Source organism: Ovis canadensis, chromosome 1 (genome assembly GCF_042477335.2).
Source record: "Ovis canadensis isolate MfBH-ARS-UI-01 breed Bighorn chromosome 1, ARS-UI_OviCan_v2, whole genome shotgun sequence".
Lineage (NCBI taxonomy): Eukaryota > Metazoa > Chordata > Mammalia > Artiodactyla > Bovidae > Ovis > Ovis canadensis.
The window spans coordinates 267,599,845-267,616,965 of record NC_091245.1 but is presented as its reverse complement, the minus strand read 5'-3'; the positions used below and the strand labels follow the sequence as shown (position 1 = coordinate 267,616,965).

The following is a 17,121-nucleotide window of genomic DNA, read 5'->3' as shown; positions in this document are numbered from 1 at the left end:
GCATGCCCTGTGATGCGTCCACAATCCTTGTCATTTTGACAACCATGTTACATTCTTCACAGGAACATCCAGGAATTTGCTGGACTGATCATCTTTTGTTAAACCGCAGAGATCAACAGACTTTTCTGTGATAAACACAAGAACTTCTTTGCACAAATTGCTTTTCTTTGCAGTTCCTTCCTCAGGGTCATGGTTTCCTGGAGAAATACTGTCAGCGGCAGTTTTTACACCTTCTCCTTACCTTCAGGGCTCCCCTCCCTGAAACCCGATCCAGCAGAAGGGTGACCAGGTGTGTGACTCGGACCTCTTCCATCAGCCCCACCAGACCGGACTTTACCTACTTCTCAATCTGTCAGGGCAGAACTTCTGGAAAACTATCTTGTTTTCACCATTGTCAGCAGACCTGCCTTGGGGTTGCTGGACATTTCCTGTAGGCACTAATGTCCTTAATCTCACCACCAACATAGCCCCAGCCTCTGCCACACACACACACCCACACACATCCCCACATGTTCACACATCCCCCACACATGCTGACACACTCACAAGCTCCTACACAAGTGCACACACACGCACATCCCTTCTGGACAGGAGCCGTGTCTGCGCAATTCAGGCTCAGAGCTGAAGCTTGGTGCCGCCTGAGGGTCTGGGCGGCCGTGGCATCTGCTCACACTCGAAGTGTCCACTGTGCACCAGCTGCCCGGGCCGGAGCCGCACACGTGACCACACAGTCCTGGCCACGCTTAAACCCTCCAGTGGCTAGAACCCAGAGTCCCAGGCGACCTCCAGGCTCTGCACGACTGCCTGGCTGCCACCCCTGTCCCGCCCAGCCCGTTCCTTCCCCAGGCTGACCTGCCTGTCCTTAGCTCCACCACCCCTCAGAGAGACCTCCCAGGCTCATGACCAGAGCGGGTCTGCCACACCCTATGCAGTGCACAGAACACTCCCTTCGCTCTCCACCTGCACACCTCACTGAGCAGCCTCTGCAGAAATGCAGATGCTCACGTTTGTTAACTCATTCGTGTCCACTCCTCCGGAACTTCAGAGCAGGTGCTCCAGGGGCTCCCAGGCCCCTCCCCCCTCCATGGAGCAGGTGCTCCAGGGGCTCTCACCCCCCCACCCCAGAGCAGGGCTCCAGGTGTGCACTGCTGAGAAGACCCAGTCCAGCAGGACTGTGAAGAGAACGGCTTTCCTGTCAGACTGAGAGGAGTTACCACCCCAGTTCTTTCACTCACAGTTTTAACTTAGCCAGCTACTGAATCCCCTCAGCCTTGGTCCCTGGAGGACCCACCTCCCTCAGACCATGCCTGGGCAATGTGACGTGGGAGTCCTGTGGCCCCAGCACAGCTCCTGGACCCATGAGCAGACAGCAGCAGCCCCGCATCCTTGTCATCTGCCCACCAGTTTTCCTGAACAAAGTTGGACTTAAAATCCCATTGGAAAGAAAATGCTGAGCCTGTCGCATTTTTGATGGTAGATTTACTGATTTAAACCACGTGCTAGTGAATCAAAGTCGTCCTTTAACACATAATACCCAAAGATGGTGTCTCCTCTGACAGAATCAATATTAGGAGAGCCCTTGAAACCATCTGCTATGCCAGCAGCATGAGAGCAAACCCAGAGGAAAAAAAAGGGCATCTCAGAGTCTGTGGCTCTTTTCATAACTCGAATGTTATTTTAAAAGGCCCTTATCTTTGCTTAATTTTGATTTATTTAATTTTATTTAATTAAAAATGCACCAACCTTAAGGGTTCTATTCAGTGAGTTTTACTAATTGTACACATATGTGGAACCACCCTCAACAAAGCCAGGAGCATTTCCACCCCCCAGGAGTCTCCTGTGCCCCTTCCGGTCACCCCCTCACACACACACACATACACACGATCAGCTTTCTGTCTCCAGAAGCCCTGCCCGCCTCAGGCATCACTCCCATGGCACCACGAAGGGCACTGTCTGTGTCCCTCTCTCAACTTAGTGTTTCTGACACTCATCCGAGCTGTCACACCTGCAGGCTGTCTGCTCTCATTGCTGCTTTTTGCCATTTGCTTGTGGCTTCAGTCCATCATATCAATAGCCCATCGCCCTTCCTATTTATCTGCTCTGGGGTTGTTTCTGTTTGGGGCTGCTATAAACATCACTGGATAATTTGTGTGCACAGGTGTTTATTTCCCTTGGTAAACATCTGGGAGCAGGGGGCATTGGGTAAGTGATGGCTTCACTTTGTAACAAACCTCCAAGCGGTTTTCCAGTTTGGGGACCCGCTTCCACGTCTATAATTCCCATAATAACAAGAAGCTCTCAGACCAGCTGCCAACGGGGTATTCACCACGGGACCCTCGAGCCCTCAAATTATAATCATGGATGTGCCCAGCAGCCTGGTGGCACCACTGTTTGTGTGTCAAAGTCCAGCCTGTCCTGGCCTCTGTGGTGAGAGCAAAGGGCAGAGAGACAGAATGTGAGAAAGACAAAGGGTGATGCCCCATGGACAGTCTCTCTGTTGATCGAACCTACTAGAATCAGCATGAGAACTTTGTGAGCTCATTTGACCATTAAAGGAGTATAAGAATCTGAGCCCACCCTACCTGTCTTACTTCATTTCCATGGACAGAGGACAGCAGACCAGCACCACTTGTGTGTTTACAAAACCACAGAAGCCCCTGCCTTAGACTTGTGTCTCTGGGACAGAATTATCACGCACTTAGTGGCTTAAAACAACAGGGATTGCACTGCCTCGCAGTCCTGGAGTCAGGGGTCCCACCCAGGTGTCACTGGGCCAAAGTCAGGTAGGAGCAGGACTGGTTCCTTCTGGGGCTCCAGGAATGAATGTTCCCTCCTCTTACAGCTTCTAGAAGCGCCCACATCCTGGATCTCAGTACTTCCTTCACCTCCAAGACCACAGTGGGCAGTGGAGTCTTCTTCACCTGCCCTCTCTCTGCATTGCTCCCTGTGCCTTCCCTTACACCAAACGGTGCAAAACAGACAAACTGGTGAGTCACACCCACAGTACCTCTAGCCAGCGTCACAGCCACAGGCACTCCTGGGCCGGCTGTGGTGACCAGGACCTGCACGGGTCCTTCTCCTTCTCCTGGGGCTGCTAAACAGTAAAAATCTGAGCGAAGCAGTTCTGTTTACAAGTTACTGGTGTGGAAAACCTCAGTCTTGACGTCCTGATTACTGTGACACCCAGACTGACTGGCTCTGATTCCAAGGTGACTTCTCAGCCCGGGGCAAGGTCGGGAGGTTGGTGCTTGATCCAGCGGTCCCTGGGAGAATGCTACACCCAGGGAGCCTGGCGGGGAACTGGACCCATCTGACCGTATGCAGGGCTGCCCTCTGGCAGCACCGCTCTCCATGGCTGGTGACCATCTTGCAGGGACAGCAGGACCCAGGACTTCCAGCCAAGCAAAGTCCACCCTGGCTGAGGTGGGTGCAGGGGGATGCCAGCTGAGCCAAGACAGCGGGGTCCTAAGTGCTCTCGGGAGCAGAACGGTGGGTGCCCACCCAAAAGGACCCCCTCCAGCTCCCCCATGTGGGTGAAAGGGCTGCCCTGGAAGGGCCTGGCAGGAGCAGCAGCTCGGAGCTGTGCCGAGGGGCCTGAGTGCCCACCTTGCACACTATCTCGGAAGACGGGCCCCTGAGAGAATTTCAGCACAGAGGTTACCCTGCCCAGAGAAGTCTCCGGGCCTCATTGCTAACCTGCTGAGGGTCTGAGTGAGTGTGGGGTGGGGCAGCATGGAGCAGGGAGGATACAAAGACAGGGTGAGCATTCTCGTGGGGTCCCTGCCCCAGGCTGACCGGGTGCTGGGAGCCGGTGTGACTTGATGAGATAAGGGACTCTCAACAGGTGACAGACAGCTCAGCGTCCTCTGTTCTGAGAGCTACATACCTGCTACAACCATAAGTCTGGCGACTGTGGTCATCGAGTCTTGACATAAATGCATTCTTCCTTCAGGGTTTTCTCGGCATCTTAACTGCTCCCATGTCACTGCCTGGCTGTGGAGGCTTCATAGGCGTCTCCTGGACGTCTCTCTGCCATCCACTGCTGCCCGGCAACCTGGTCACAGCCCCGCTGGGTGTTCAGCAGCTCGACAGCCTTGGGAAAGTCCTTTCAGTGCTCCAGGCCTTGGCTGCCCCCTCCGTTAGGGAGGGTCGGTTGCTAACATGGGCTCCCAAGTCAGCATCCCAGCCCAGCGGCCCTTCTCTCTGCATCTCTCTCTCCTGCTTCTGCTGCCCTTCCTCCAAAGGCCCCTCTCCTCCAAGAGCTGCTGGGCTCACAGGGGAGGTCAGCCATGGGCTTGTCTCTCCGGGGAACTGTCTCTCCGGGGAACTGTCTCCCCGTCTCCCTTTGCACACAACCCCAGATGGGCACAGGGCTGCTTCTGACTGCAGAGCCACCCCCGCAACACCCTCTGTGGCCAGTGCTATCGCCATGGGTACAGATGTAGACCCTGGCAGCCCTGGGTCCCAGCAGGGGCTTCCCCTCTCCTGGCCAGCGCAGCTGCCAGCAGGGAGGGGACCTGCGAGGCCTCTGACTCTGGCCCTTCTCCAAACCAGGGCGAAACCCAGGACTCGCTTCTTTGTTTTGACAACACTCCAGGGCCCAAGTGAGAACTTCCAGGCCTGGGTGTCAGAAGGCCTGGATTCCAGCTCCACTCTGCCCACAAGCCAACTCCTGTGTCTGTCATTTCTTCCCCTGGACCTTGGAGTCTTGGGTTTCTTGTCTGAAAATAGAAGTATTACCGACCGTGCCAGGGCCTGTTGGGAATTCCCTGAGGCACCCTGCCTGGCAGTACCCGCCGCCCACATGCCTTTGCAGCCACTGCCCCCTCCCAGCAGGCAGCCTGCCCAGGGTGCCCTCTGGGGCCTGAGTGCTGATTCCTACACATGGTTCCTACAAGGCTGTGTGGCTCGGCCACTGCTAAGACCAGACCTCACCCCGTCAGTCAGTACATCCTCCATAGGGACCCCTCCATGTACAGCCCCCCCATGCCCGGCCTACCTTCACACACTCTGGACTGGGCGCCCAGCCAGAGGCCCTTCCTCCAAGCTGGGTCCAAGCTGCTGCCCCCTGAAGAGCCTTCCCTCCTGACACACGGCGTCCTCCTCCTGACCCCACCCCTACCCCCAGCCTGTACTCGGGAAGCCCCCATATCTGCCCCCAGGGCTCCAGGTTAGGGGCTGACAAGTCCTCCCCAGCATGTGTTCAGGAGTGTGTGTGCACGTTTGCACAGTGTAGGTGTGTGGTGTGCACGTGTGTGGTGGTGGGGGGCCATGGAGGCTGGCAGACTCTAACTTCCTGCCCCACTGCAGCCCCCCAACTTAGGCCCTTCATCTGGAGAGTGTCTTCTGGCCAACGTGTGAGGTGAGTTCCTGAAGTCACTCCTGGCCACTTGGCCAAGGCAGGGAGCACGCACTGACCCCAAGGACCAGGGCTCAGTGAGGATGAGCAGGGTGGCCACAGGGCGAGGCTGGCCATCTGCTCTGGGCACGCTGGCCGCTCTCAAACTGGGGAGACTGAGAAGCTGCTGTAACAAAGGACCCACATTCAGCAGCTTAAACAGCATGAATTTGTTTTCTCAAAATTCTGGAGGTCAGAGGCTGACATGGGTCTTCCTGGGCTAAACCAAGGTATGTGGGGCCGCTCCCTCCCAGGGGCTCCAGAGAACACCCTGTCCCAGCCTCTCCCAGCTTCCCAGGCACCAGCACCCGCCCCCCCACCCCGACACTCCCGCAGTCCTCACCGCCCATCCCTGATCTTCGCAGGCTCCCAGAACCAGGGCCTGGATGTCTTTAGGGGCCACTGTTCCCTCGGAACCAGCCTGAAGCAGGGATGATATGAAAGGAGAACCTGCTTGCTGGGTGCCCGTGGTGCTCCCGAGGGACCCCAGAAGCAGTGCCAACAGCCTCCCTGGGCAGGAGGGAGGATCCTGACTGTAGCTGCTGTCAAGGGCCTTGAAGCAGACTCTCCTGTAGGCATCCTCAAGCCTCCATCATGACGTCAGCTGGCTCACAAAATTCCTAAAGCGTGACAACTGGCCATCACAAGCCAGTCCAGCCGTCCAGGCAGGCCCAGCACCCACCACTCCCCATCCTGACCCGGCTCTTCCAGCCCTCGGCTCGTGGGGCTGGAGGCTCCAGGACTTGGCGAGGTTGGCGTGAGGGCAGGTCAGACCTGGTGGGGTCACCAAGCTGCAACAACAGAGTCCACTCCAGCGGACATGAGCTCAGAGGTTTATTGAGGGTTCAAAGACAATGGGGAGGACAATGAGTGGAATTGGGTTTGGGGCCAAGCTTCGAGGTAACCACCGCAGGCTCCTGCCAAGGGTCCAGACCATCCCACCTCCTCCATGGTCCGCCGGGCCTGCTCTCCGGAACTCAGGCTAGGATCCTGGAGAACCCGCTGCAAGGGAGCCTGGGGAGTGCCGGGCAGGCAGGTGGCCAGCAGGGCGGGTGCACCGTGCCACCCCAGGACGGTGCTCTGGGAGTGCCCCCGGCCTGTGCCCACTGTTGCTGCTGTGCCCACCGGAGGTCTCGGGAAGGTGGCTCCATGCCAGGGACAGCCTGTGTCCCAGTGGCTCTGCTGGGGGTTCACAATACACCTGCTCATTCCCCACTGCTGGACCACCTGAGAGAGCCTGGGGTCCCAAAGTCCAAAGAGGACTGTCAGGGCTTGTCAGGAGGCTGAAAGTGTGTGGATCCCTGCCTAGGGTCAGGGTCAAGGTCAAGGGTGGGGCTGTGGTTTCCAAGGGGACCGTCCATGCTGAGGCCGCGGACCAAGCCAGCACGAAGTTCCACCCCAGCCCAGAGTGGTGGGCAAGCGGACCGGGCTCCTAGGGGGCTGCCCCTCCCTTTTCCTCTGCCCTTAGGCCTCTCAGAATCAAGACCCCAACTCCTGTGAGAAGGAAGACAGGCCCAGCTGAGGTGGCTGTCAGGCCAGTCTGCTCATGCCACCCCTCAGCCCCATAAACTCCCCCAAAATCATCCCGCCCTGACCCCCAGACCCTGTGAAGAGCTGCCTCCCAAGGAAGGAGGGGCTCGGTGGGCAGGGCTGAGCAGGGCTGCAGGCAGACGGCTCTTTGTGGACTGACTGTGACGAGAGCTGGGGTCCACCCACGCCCCACACGGGCTGCTGCCTCCCTGCCACCCGACTGAGGCCCCTCTTTGCCACGTCCCCACGGTCAACGCCAGTCCCCTTGACTGGGCTGGCTGGACCCTGGGCTCTGCAGAACTAGGAGGCAGGCAGATGCTCGCTCAGGGTGCTGAGGTGGGAGGCCAGTTCGAGGGCCCATGGAGGTGGTGGGGTGTCCAGGCTCACACATGGTACCAAGAGACACTGGGTGTCATCTGCAGGACTCCTTTAAGGAGGGCAGAGACAGACAGAGAAAGAGGGGGCAAGGGGCAAGGGGAGGGCTGGGTTCCCAGGAGGGCCCAGGGCCGACGGGGGCTCCAGCGAGCAGGAAGGAGTTTCTGCTCCTGGGGATGGGATCCTGGGGGTCTTGGGAGGGTGGTACCCACTGCCAGGAGACTACACAAAGGCTGAGAAGCCCAGAAAGGCCAGGAGGGCCTGGTAGCCCCCTGCTGCTGGGCTCAGGACAAGAGGGAGAGGGCGCTCTGGGGTCCTGGGCCCACTTCCTCTTTCCAGCTGTGTGGACAAGAGCCAGCAGGCCCACACCTGGGGGAAAGCTGGCAGGGCACTGGGCGCCGGGCGGCAGCAAAGGGTGAGGGAAAGCCCTGCGTGTGCCCCGTGTGTCCCCGGAAAAGCAGCTGGGGGCATGAAGCTCTGGGCTGATTCCGGGTAAGAGCAGCGAGGAGAGGCCCTGGAGGTGCCCAGGCTGACTGGCCCCTGCAGGACCTGAGCCGAGGCAGCAGGACCCTAGCATCTGTCCCCACCTCCATCCAGGCCTCAATTCCCTCTCTCCCCCGACCCAGGGACTCAGGGTCACGTCCACAAACCTGTGGGGTGACGAGCTCCTTGTGTGGCAGGCCCCCTCCCTGCTGTGTGCACCCCGGGATGGATGCGAGAGGGGGCCCGATTCACCCACGGAGCCTGTGTCCCCCTGTCAGTTGGCCCACACTCACCTACCCCCATGGTGTCTGTCCCACAAGTGGACTGGCACCCAGGCTGGCTGCCTGGCTTTAGCGGTCACTGGAAGGGTGGGCAGGCCATCAGTTTCCTGAGGACTGGGGTCATTCAGAGCATCGTCTGAGCCCTGCCCTCCACCCCCGCACCCTAGCGGGCAGCAGGCAGAGAGGCGCCCATCCCACGCTCAGCACGGAGCCCCCTGTTCACAGGGTGCTCTCTGTGCCCCCAGCAAGGCAGGCGGTGTGCTGGGGCGTGGATGAGGGTTGGCATCTGCTGGTCATTTTCTCTTTAACTCCACAACTGAAAAGTCATGACCTTGCTCAGATGTGCTTTTCAGGTTTCTGCTGCCGCTTCTGGCCCCTCAGCTGCGGGCACTGAGTCTCTGCATCCGCGCATAAATGTGCTTCCCGTGGCCGGTCACGCGACGCTTTCCCAGTACAGACCTTCATACACCTTTGCCCTTCCTGTCCTTTATACCTCAGGTCCATAAGCGGTGTACCCCTAGTTTGCTCCCCCTCGAAATATCTGAAGTAGTTTAAAATATAAACACTCATACAAAAAGGCTGTTAAAAAATAAAACTGGAAAGACACAGTTGGGGTACGTAGGTGGAGGTAAGGTCTACCCTGAACATGAATTAGATAGGAAAACCGAGCAGTAAAGTCGCTCTGAGATTCCTGGCAGCAAAGCTGAGAAGGAGAGAGTTCCTGTTCCTGGAGAGAGGAAGCAGCCCGCCTTGAAGCATCAGACATTGGCCCTCCCTTTGGCTCTCGACCACTGGAAAGGAGTTGCTTCGGTGAGTAGAAAAGCAAGGCACGTGGCGACCCCGATGATGGGCTCCCTGGTGGGACACAGCCCGAGGGGCGGGAGTCGGGCAGGGCTACCCTTGTCTGGCTGCTGACACGGCTTCCCATGAGCCTCACTGGATCAGTCTCAGGTTCTCTCCGTGGTTTAATTATTTTTTGCGGTTTTGATTTTTTTTTTTTCCTTCTCGCTGGACTGAAATTTGGTACGTGTTACTCTTAACAAACACTCTGAGAATAAACAAGAATTGTTCAAAGGTTACACGTTCCACTTACCTCTCTAGAAAAACCTGGTCTCTACCACTTGGCTCTGCAGGGAGCCTGTGGTCAGATGCGTCTGGGACATACTGGGGAAGCAGAGGCGAACCAGCTCCACAGTGTAGATGACCTGTAGCTTCAGCTGACGAGCTGCACCCCACCTCCTTGGGGAGCCTCACTCACGGGCAAGCACTCTTTTGTCCTGAATGCCTGTCCACCCTATGGGCACCCCGTGGGACAGGCTCCCAGAGTGGAAGGAACACATCAGATGGACTGTCTGGCTTTACGTCCTGAATGGACCACTTCCTGCCCCAGACCTCCCATTTCTCTGAGCCCGCTTCCCCATCCATCGGTGGGTCAGATGGATAAACTGCTGGACCTGAAGGAAAATGCTCTGTGAGAGTGGAGCACTGGGCAGAAGCAGCCGCGTCACCAGCTCCCTGAGGGACACCAGGGGCAGAGCCAGTCCCATCTGCCACGGCAGCAGCGGGAAGCGGGTGGGCACTAGGGCGCAGGGCTGGTGGGGTCCTTGGACACGGGGGTGCTGGGCAGGGACTTGAGGTACTCCAGGTGCCTTCTGGCATCCTCCTGGTTCTGTCGCACGTAGTACACAACGTAGGTGATCACCATGGCGAACCAGCCGAACATGGTGACCAGCATGGCCACATCAGTGGTCTTGTGGTGGACGCTGCAGAAGCTGACGCCAGAGTCGAGGGCCTGGATTAGTGGTTTCCCCACGTACTCCTCCTGCACCGAGGTGTGGCAGGCGATCTCGTCCACTGAGTCGGGGTCCAGCTTCAGCTCCCACAGGGCCTCTTGCAGGGCGCACTCGCAGTGCAGCGGGTTGTGCGCCAGGCGGATCTTGGCGCTGAGCTTGCCCAGTGCGTCCTTGGGGATCCTCCGGAGGCGGTTGTGAGATAGGTCCAGCAGCCGCAGGCCCCCAGCTAGGCCTGAGAAGGCGGCAGGGCCGATGGTCTCGATGGCGTTCTGCGACAGGTCCAGCTCTCTCAGCTGGTGCAGATGCTGGAAGGCCCCATTGGGGATGCGGGCGATCTTGTTGGCATTGAGCTTCAGGAGCACAGTGTCTGCGGGGATGTCCTTGGGGACCTCCTGCAGGCCCCTCGCGCTGCAGTGGACAGCCACCGCCCCTGCGTGGTCAGGGCACTGGCAGTTTTGTGGGCAAGAGGCACCTAGCCTCAGGCAGAAGAGCAGGAGCAGGCAGGGCCCTCCTGCAGGGACCGGCAGGGAGGAGGGGCTTTGTCTGCCCGTTGGGCCCATGCTGACCATCTGGGTACAGACAGGATGCTGCTGTCACTCAGGGCTGCAGGTTACATGCTGCCCCACGGCCTGGTCGTCGCTGTGCAAGGACCATCGCGTAGATGTGAACTCTCCTCCCTCACATGCCCGGTGTCCTCTTTTGGCTCTAAAAGAGAGGAGCCATCAGCACTGCTGGCCGTGGTTTGGCTGGGGACCTGAGGGCACACTCTCACTTCCAGACACTCGATCAGAGGCGGTCTCTGTGATTTACTGCCTCCACCCTGCCCTGGACACACCCACCGCACACCCTGGGGGGTCAATGACTTGGACAGCACCGGGTAAAGGGAGTCCACCCCTTTCTAGCAGCTCAAGGCTGGAAAGTAGGAAGACTGGGGCTGCAGGGTTTTCTTAAGAAACTGGAATGTAGGGGTGATGGTTGGCAGCGCCTGAGAACCAGGCGGGCAGTCTCATCGCCTTGGGGCTAGGCTGCTGTCAGAAGAAGCTCAGCACTTTGCTAATCGTGACAATTCCTTTGACAGTTATTAATATTAAAGCTCTTCTCTGTCGGTCCTATTGGGAACGACTACCCGCACGGGCGCCTTTTATTTCAATTATGTTTGAAAAAGAGAAAATAAGAAAAGAGAAAAGCCAAGCCCTGGGCGCGCGGCCCGCGCTGGGCGTGGAGTTGCGGGGCCGCGCGGGGCCTGGGCAGGCGGGGCTCGGGCCCCGGGGACCCCGGATATCGGACATAGGGACCCCGGGGCCCCAGATCCTAGGGACCCCCGGGATTCCAGGGAGGAGGATGGACGGGGGCAGGGTGTCCACACTCTGGGGTAGGGCGGGGCCTTTACCTGCGCGGCCGCGACAGGAGACTGCTGTGCTTGAGGATCCCTGACGCTCGGAGCCCGACCCGGCGCCACGCCCGAGAGCGGCCGCTATCCCGAGGCCTGAGCCCACGTCCGCGGCCGCTCGGGAGACACGCGGCTCGGCCTGAGCTCGTGGGGCGGTGCCTGCGGGCGAGAGGCGGGGCGGGGCGGGCCTGGGCGGGGTCTGGGGCGGAGCTGTGGTACGAGGCGGGGCCTGAACGACGCAGGGCTTGAGACTTAGGGGCGGGGCATGGGCGGAGCCTGTGTGCAGGACGCGGCCTGGACAACGCGAGTCGTAAAGACGAGGGGCGGAGCCTTGGGAGGGGCCGTAGAGGCTGCACGGGGCGGGGCCTGGGGGCGTGGCCTGTGGGAATGCGTGAAACGGACCTGGGAGCAGGATTTTAGATGGGAATGTGTCTCTTAGGATGTGGGCGGGGCCTGTGGGCGGGGTGATAGAGCCCCGCCCCTGCCCAAGTCCAACCCTACCCCTGGCCCCCACGTTGGGGACCATGAAGGCGATGGAAGGGATAAGGTGATGGGGAATGGAGGTGCCAGCAGGGAGACTGGAGACCCTTGGGTCAGTGCGAAGACCCTGCTGAGCCTCCCTCTCAGGTCTGGTGCCAGCGGCAGCCAAAGCGTTAATGGGGTTAGGTCTCCGTCCCCCTGAGTCTCTTCCTGCCTACCCCCCATATCCCCACTCCCACCCCTCCATCCCGCGTCTTAGGGCCCTTGCATGGGCATTCCGAGGAGCGTAGGGAATGTGGGGATCGAACCTTTTAAACTCGACCTGAGCCATTCTTAGGGTTTTTGTTTTTTTTTAATGACAACTTGATTGTGGTGTAATTGTTATACGATCAAACACATATTCAAATTTGATGTTTTGACGTTTGTATACACCCGTGAAACCATCACCACAAAATACTTCAAAGTTTCACCTTTTCAATCCATCCCCTCTGATGCCCACCACCAGGCAAGCACAGATCCACTATGTCACTAGATTGGTTTGCATTTCCTGTAATTTATATAAATGGAATCATAGATATGTACGTTTTGTCTAGCTTCTCTCACTCAGAGTGATTACTTTGGGTTCACCAGGTGCTGGTGCGTTTATCAATGGTTATTCCTTTTAGTGCTGAGTAATGAGGCATTGCATGAGTGTTCCACAGTTTGTATATCCACTCACCTGCTTGTGGAAATCTGGGTTGTTTCCAGTTGTCTGCTATTACAACCAGAGCTGATATGAACATTGTGTACAATCTTTGTTTGGACAAATACTCTTGCTTTCTCAGATAAATATCTAGGAATGGATTGGCTGGCTCTCATGGTGGCTTATGTTTAACTTCTAAGAAACTACCAAAGTGATTGTACAATTTAACATTCCTGTTCTGTGTATGCTCCAGAGCAACACCAGGACTTGTTTGGTCACTGTTTTTAATTTTAGAGATTCTAATAAGTGTGTAGGAGTACATTTCATTGTGGTTTTAATTTGTATTTCACTCAGAACTTGAATGTCTTTATCTGTTTGTTTGCTGTCTATCTTCCTTAAGGAAGTGTTTTGTTCAAATCTTTTACCCTCTTTTAATTGAGTTGTTTTCTTATTGTTGAGTTTTGAGAATTCCTTATATATTCTGGATACAAATCCTTTACCAGACATGTGATTTGTATATATTCCTCTGATTCTGTGGATTGTCTTTTCACTTTGTTAAAAGTTTTTCAAAGAGAAAATTTTAATTCTGATGAAGTTCAATGTATCAATGTTTTCATTTTTATGGCTCATCCTTCTGGTGTCATAAGTAACAAATCTTACATATTGCACTTAAACATTTTACATTTGGTGTGAGATACGATTTGAAGTTTATTTTTTGTACAAATAGATGTCTAGTTTTCCAGGACTGCTTTTTTTTTTAAATGATCCCTTTTCTACTGAATTATCTCTGCATCTTTGTTGAAAATCAGAGGTCTGTATTTGTATGAGTCTATCCTGTACTTTCTATATTCAGTTGGTCTATTTGTCTATTTTTCTGCAAATGTTCCAAGCTGTCTTCATTACTGAAGCTTTACAGTAATTCTTGAAGCCAAGTAATATAAATCTTCTAACTTTGTTTTTTCATAAAGTTCTTTTGGTCATCCAGGACCCTTTGCTTTGCCTCATGAATTTTAGAACCAGCTTGACAAATTGTACCAAAAGAGTTTAGTGGGATTTTGTTAGGGATTGCATTGAATCTACAGATTAGTTTAAGAGAATTAACATCTTGACAATATTGAGTATTCCATTCTATGAACATGGTATATCTTCTCATTTAGAGCTTCTTTTATTTCTTTCATATGTGTTTTGTAGTTTTTGGTTTCACACATCTTTTGTCAGATTTATCTAATTTTTTAATGTTATTGTAAATGGTATTTTAAGTTCAATGTATCTTTGTTAAAAGCTAATATATGGAAATAAAATTGGCACTTGCATACTGATCTGGATTTTACTGTACTCACTTATTAGTTACTAGAACTAATGAGTAGACACCCTTTTAGTAGACACCTAAAGATTTTCTGCATACATTAACACAATTGTGTTATCTCTAAGTAAAAAGAGTATTTCAGTTTTCTCCCAGTCTGAATGTCTTTTACTTCATTTTCATGCCTAATTGCACTGGCTAGAGCCCTAGTTCAGTAATGAAAAGGAGGAGTAAGAGCAGATATCTTATTCCTCTGGATCCTAGGGGGGAACATTCAATCTTTCACCATTAAGAATAATGTTGACTGTAGGGTTTTGTAGCTGTCCTTATCAGTATAAGGAAGCTTCCTTCAATTACTAGTGATTACTTATTTTCCTAACAAAAGCAGAAGATATTAAGAAGAGGTGGCAAGAATACACAGAAGAACTGTACAAAAAAGATCTTCATGACCCAGATAATCATGATGGTGTGATCACTCATCTAGAGCCAGACATCCTGGAATGTGAAGTCAAGTGGGCCTTAGAAAGCATCACTATGAACCAAGCTAGTGGAGGTGATGGAATTCCAGTGGAGCTATTTCAAATCCTGAAAGATGATGCTATGAAAGTGCTGCACTCAATATACCAGCAAATTTGGAAAACTCAGCAGTGGCCACAGGACTGGAAAAAGGCAGTTTTCGTTCCAATCCCAAAGAAAGGCAATGCCAAAGAATACTCACACTACCGCCCAGTTGCACTCATCTCACATGCTAGTAAAGTAATGCTCAAAATTCTCCAAGCCAGGCTTCAGCAATACGTGAACCATGAACTTCCAGATGTTCAAGCTGGTTTTAGAAAAGGCAGAGGAACCAGAGATCAAATTGCCAACATCCGCTGGATCATGGAAAAAGCAAGAGAGTTCCAGAAAAACATCTATTTCTGCTTTATTGAGTATGCCAAAGCCTTTGACTGTGTGGATCACAATAAACTGTGGAAAATTCTGAAAGAGATGGGAATACCAGACCACCTAACCTGCCTCTTGAGAAATCTGTATTCAGGTCAGGAAGCAACAGTTAGAACTGGACATGGAACAACAGACTGGTTCCAAAGAGGAAAAGGAGTACGTCAAGGCTGTATATTGTCATCCTGCTTATTTAACTTATACGCAGAGTACATCATGAGAAACGCTGGACTGGAAGAAACACAAGCTGGAATCAAGATTGCCAGGAGAAATATCAATAACCTCAGATATGCAGATGACACCGCCCTTATGGCAGAAAGTGAAGAGGAACTAAAAAGCCTCTTGATGAAAGTGAAAGAGGAGAGTGAAAAAGTTGGCTTAAAGCTCAACATTCAGAAAATGAAGATCATGGCATCCGGTCCCATCACTTCATGGGAAATAGATGGGGAAACAGTGGAAACAGTGTCAGACTTTATTTTGGGGGGCTCCAAAATCACTGCAGATGGTGATTGCAGCCATGAAATTAAGACGCTTACTCCTTGGAAGAAAGGTTATCAGCAACCTAGATAGCATATTCAAAAGCAGAGACATTACTTTGCCGACTAAGGTCCGTCTAGTCAAGGCTATGGTTTTTCCAGTGGTCATGTATGGATGTGAGAGTTGGACTGTGAAGAAAGCTGAGCGCCAAAGAATTGATGCTTTTGAACTGCGGTGTTGGAGAAAACTCTTGAGAGTCCCTTGGACTGCAAGGAGATACAACCAGTCCATTCTGAAGATCAGCCCTGGGATTTCTTTGGAAGGAATGATGCGAAAGCTGAAACTCCAGTACTTTGGCCACCTCATGCGAAGAGTTGACTCGTTGGAAAAGACTCTGATGCTGGGAGGGATTGGGGACAGGAGGAGAAGGGGACGACAGAGGACGAGATGGCTGGATGGCATCACCGACTTGATGGACATGAGTCTGAGTGAACTCCGGGAGATGGTGATGGACAGGGAGGCCTGGCATGCTTCGATTCATGGGGTCGCAAAGAGTTGGACACGACTGAGTGACTAAACTGAACTGAACTTATTTTCCATCTACTTGCTACTTAATAACTGAGAGAGGTGTACTGAGGTTCCTGAGATCTGTCTGTTACTCCTTGAAGTTCTATCATGTTTTTGTTTCATGCATTTTGAAGCTTTATATTCAGATTAGTATGTCCTCTTGATTAATTGACCACTTTATCATTATGAAAAGAGCCTCCTTATCCCCAAATTCTTTGCCCTGAATTCTACTTTTCTGGCATTAGTAGCCACTCCAACTCTCTTTTTTGATGGATTAACATCAAAAGATGAGTTACCTTCCTCCACTCTTTTTGCTTTTAACTTCCTGTGTCTTTTTAAAAAAAATTTTATTGGAGTGTGGTTGATTTACAATGCTGTGTTGGTTTCAAGTATACAAGCAAAGTGAATCAGTTATACATATACTTATGTCTTTTTTTTTTTAAAGAATTCTTTTCCTATATAGGCCATGGCAGAGAATTGAGTAGAGTTCCCTGTGCTGATTGAATTGGGAGACTAGGATAAAATTGGTAACTAAATGTGCTGAGGGGGCAACAGAGGATGAGAAGTTTGGATTGCATCACCGACTCAATGGATCTGAGTTTGAGCGAGCTCCAGGAGATGGTGAAGGACAGGGAAGCCTGGCATGCTGCAGTCCATGGGGTAACAAAGAGTTGGAAGTGACTGAGCAACTGAACAACAACCTGTGCTGTACTGCAGGTTCTTATTAGTTATCTGTTTTATATATTATAGTGTATATCTGCATGGTTATCTATTTTATCCTAATCTCCCAATTTATCCCTCCTCCCTCCTATGTCTTTATATTTAGTTTCCTTAAAGATTTCCATAGAATCAAAGTATCATCCTCAATACATTTATGAACTGCGAAGGGAGAAATAATAGATTTACAGTGAAAAAACACAGCAGAAACTACCTTATGTATGTGACTAAGGTTAATATCATCAGTAACAAGACAGGCTGGCATCATGTAGCTCCTGATGCATAGACTGAGAAAGACACAGCATCACTTCTGTGGTTTTCTTGCCAAAAAGGCACAATCTCTTTCCAGTCATAAGAACACACCAGACACACCCAAATTGAAAGGCATTTTACAAAGTGACTGATCAGTTCCAAAATGGAAAGATGATAAAAGATGAGAAAAGACTGACTCACTGTTACAAAATGGAAAAGACTAAGGAAAAATAGCAACTGAATGGGATGTGGGGTCCTGGAATAGACCTGGACACTGAGTGGTGGTGTAGGTGACATCCTGGCTCTGGCCACACACACCCTCGGGGTGATGAGCTCCCGTCTGTCCCATTTCTGCCCCATTTGCCCCTAGGCTCTGTTCCCTTTTCCTCTTTTCCTACCTTCTTTTGGACTGAGTATTTTATGAGCCCGTTTTCTCTGTGTAGTTAACTCTTAG

At 52.9% G+C, this 17,121-nt stretch overlaps 1 protein-coding gene across 1 annotated transcript; it reads right to left on the bottom strand.

Moving 5' to 3' along the window:
- Positions 1–6,219: 6,219 nt before the first annotated feature.
- On the bottom strand, positions 6,220–11,424 carry LRRC3 (leucine rich repeat containing 3). The gene is made up of 2 exons (XM_069582084.1): positions 11,251–11,424; positions 6,220–10,565 (listed from the first exon to the last, which is right to left on the bottom strand). The coding sequence occupies exon 2, from the start codon at positions 10,427–10,429 to the stop codon at positions 9,647–9,649; it is 783 nt and encodes a 260-aa protein (XP_069438185.1). The 5' UTR covers positions 10,430–10,565; positions 11,251–11,424; the 3' UTR covers positions 6,220–9,646.
- Between the last annotated feature and the right edge of the window lie 5,697 nt (positions 11,425–17,121).

What these genes read in the sequence shown, in the direction of transcription:
- LRRC3 (XM_069582084.1), bottom strand. Translation starts at nt 10,429, where the DNA reads ATGGTCAGCATGGGCCCAACGGGCAGACAAAGCCCCTCCTCCCTGCCG.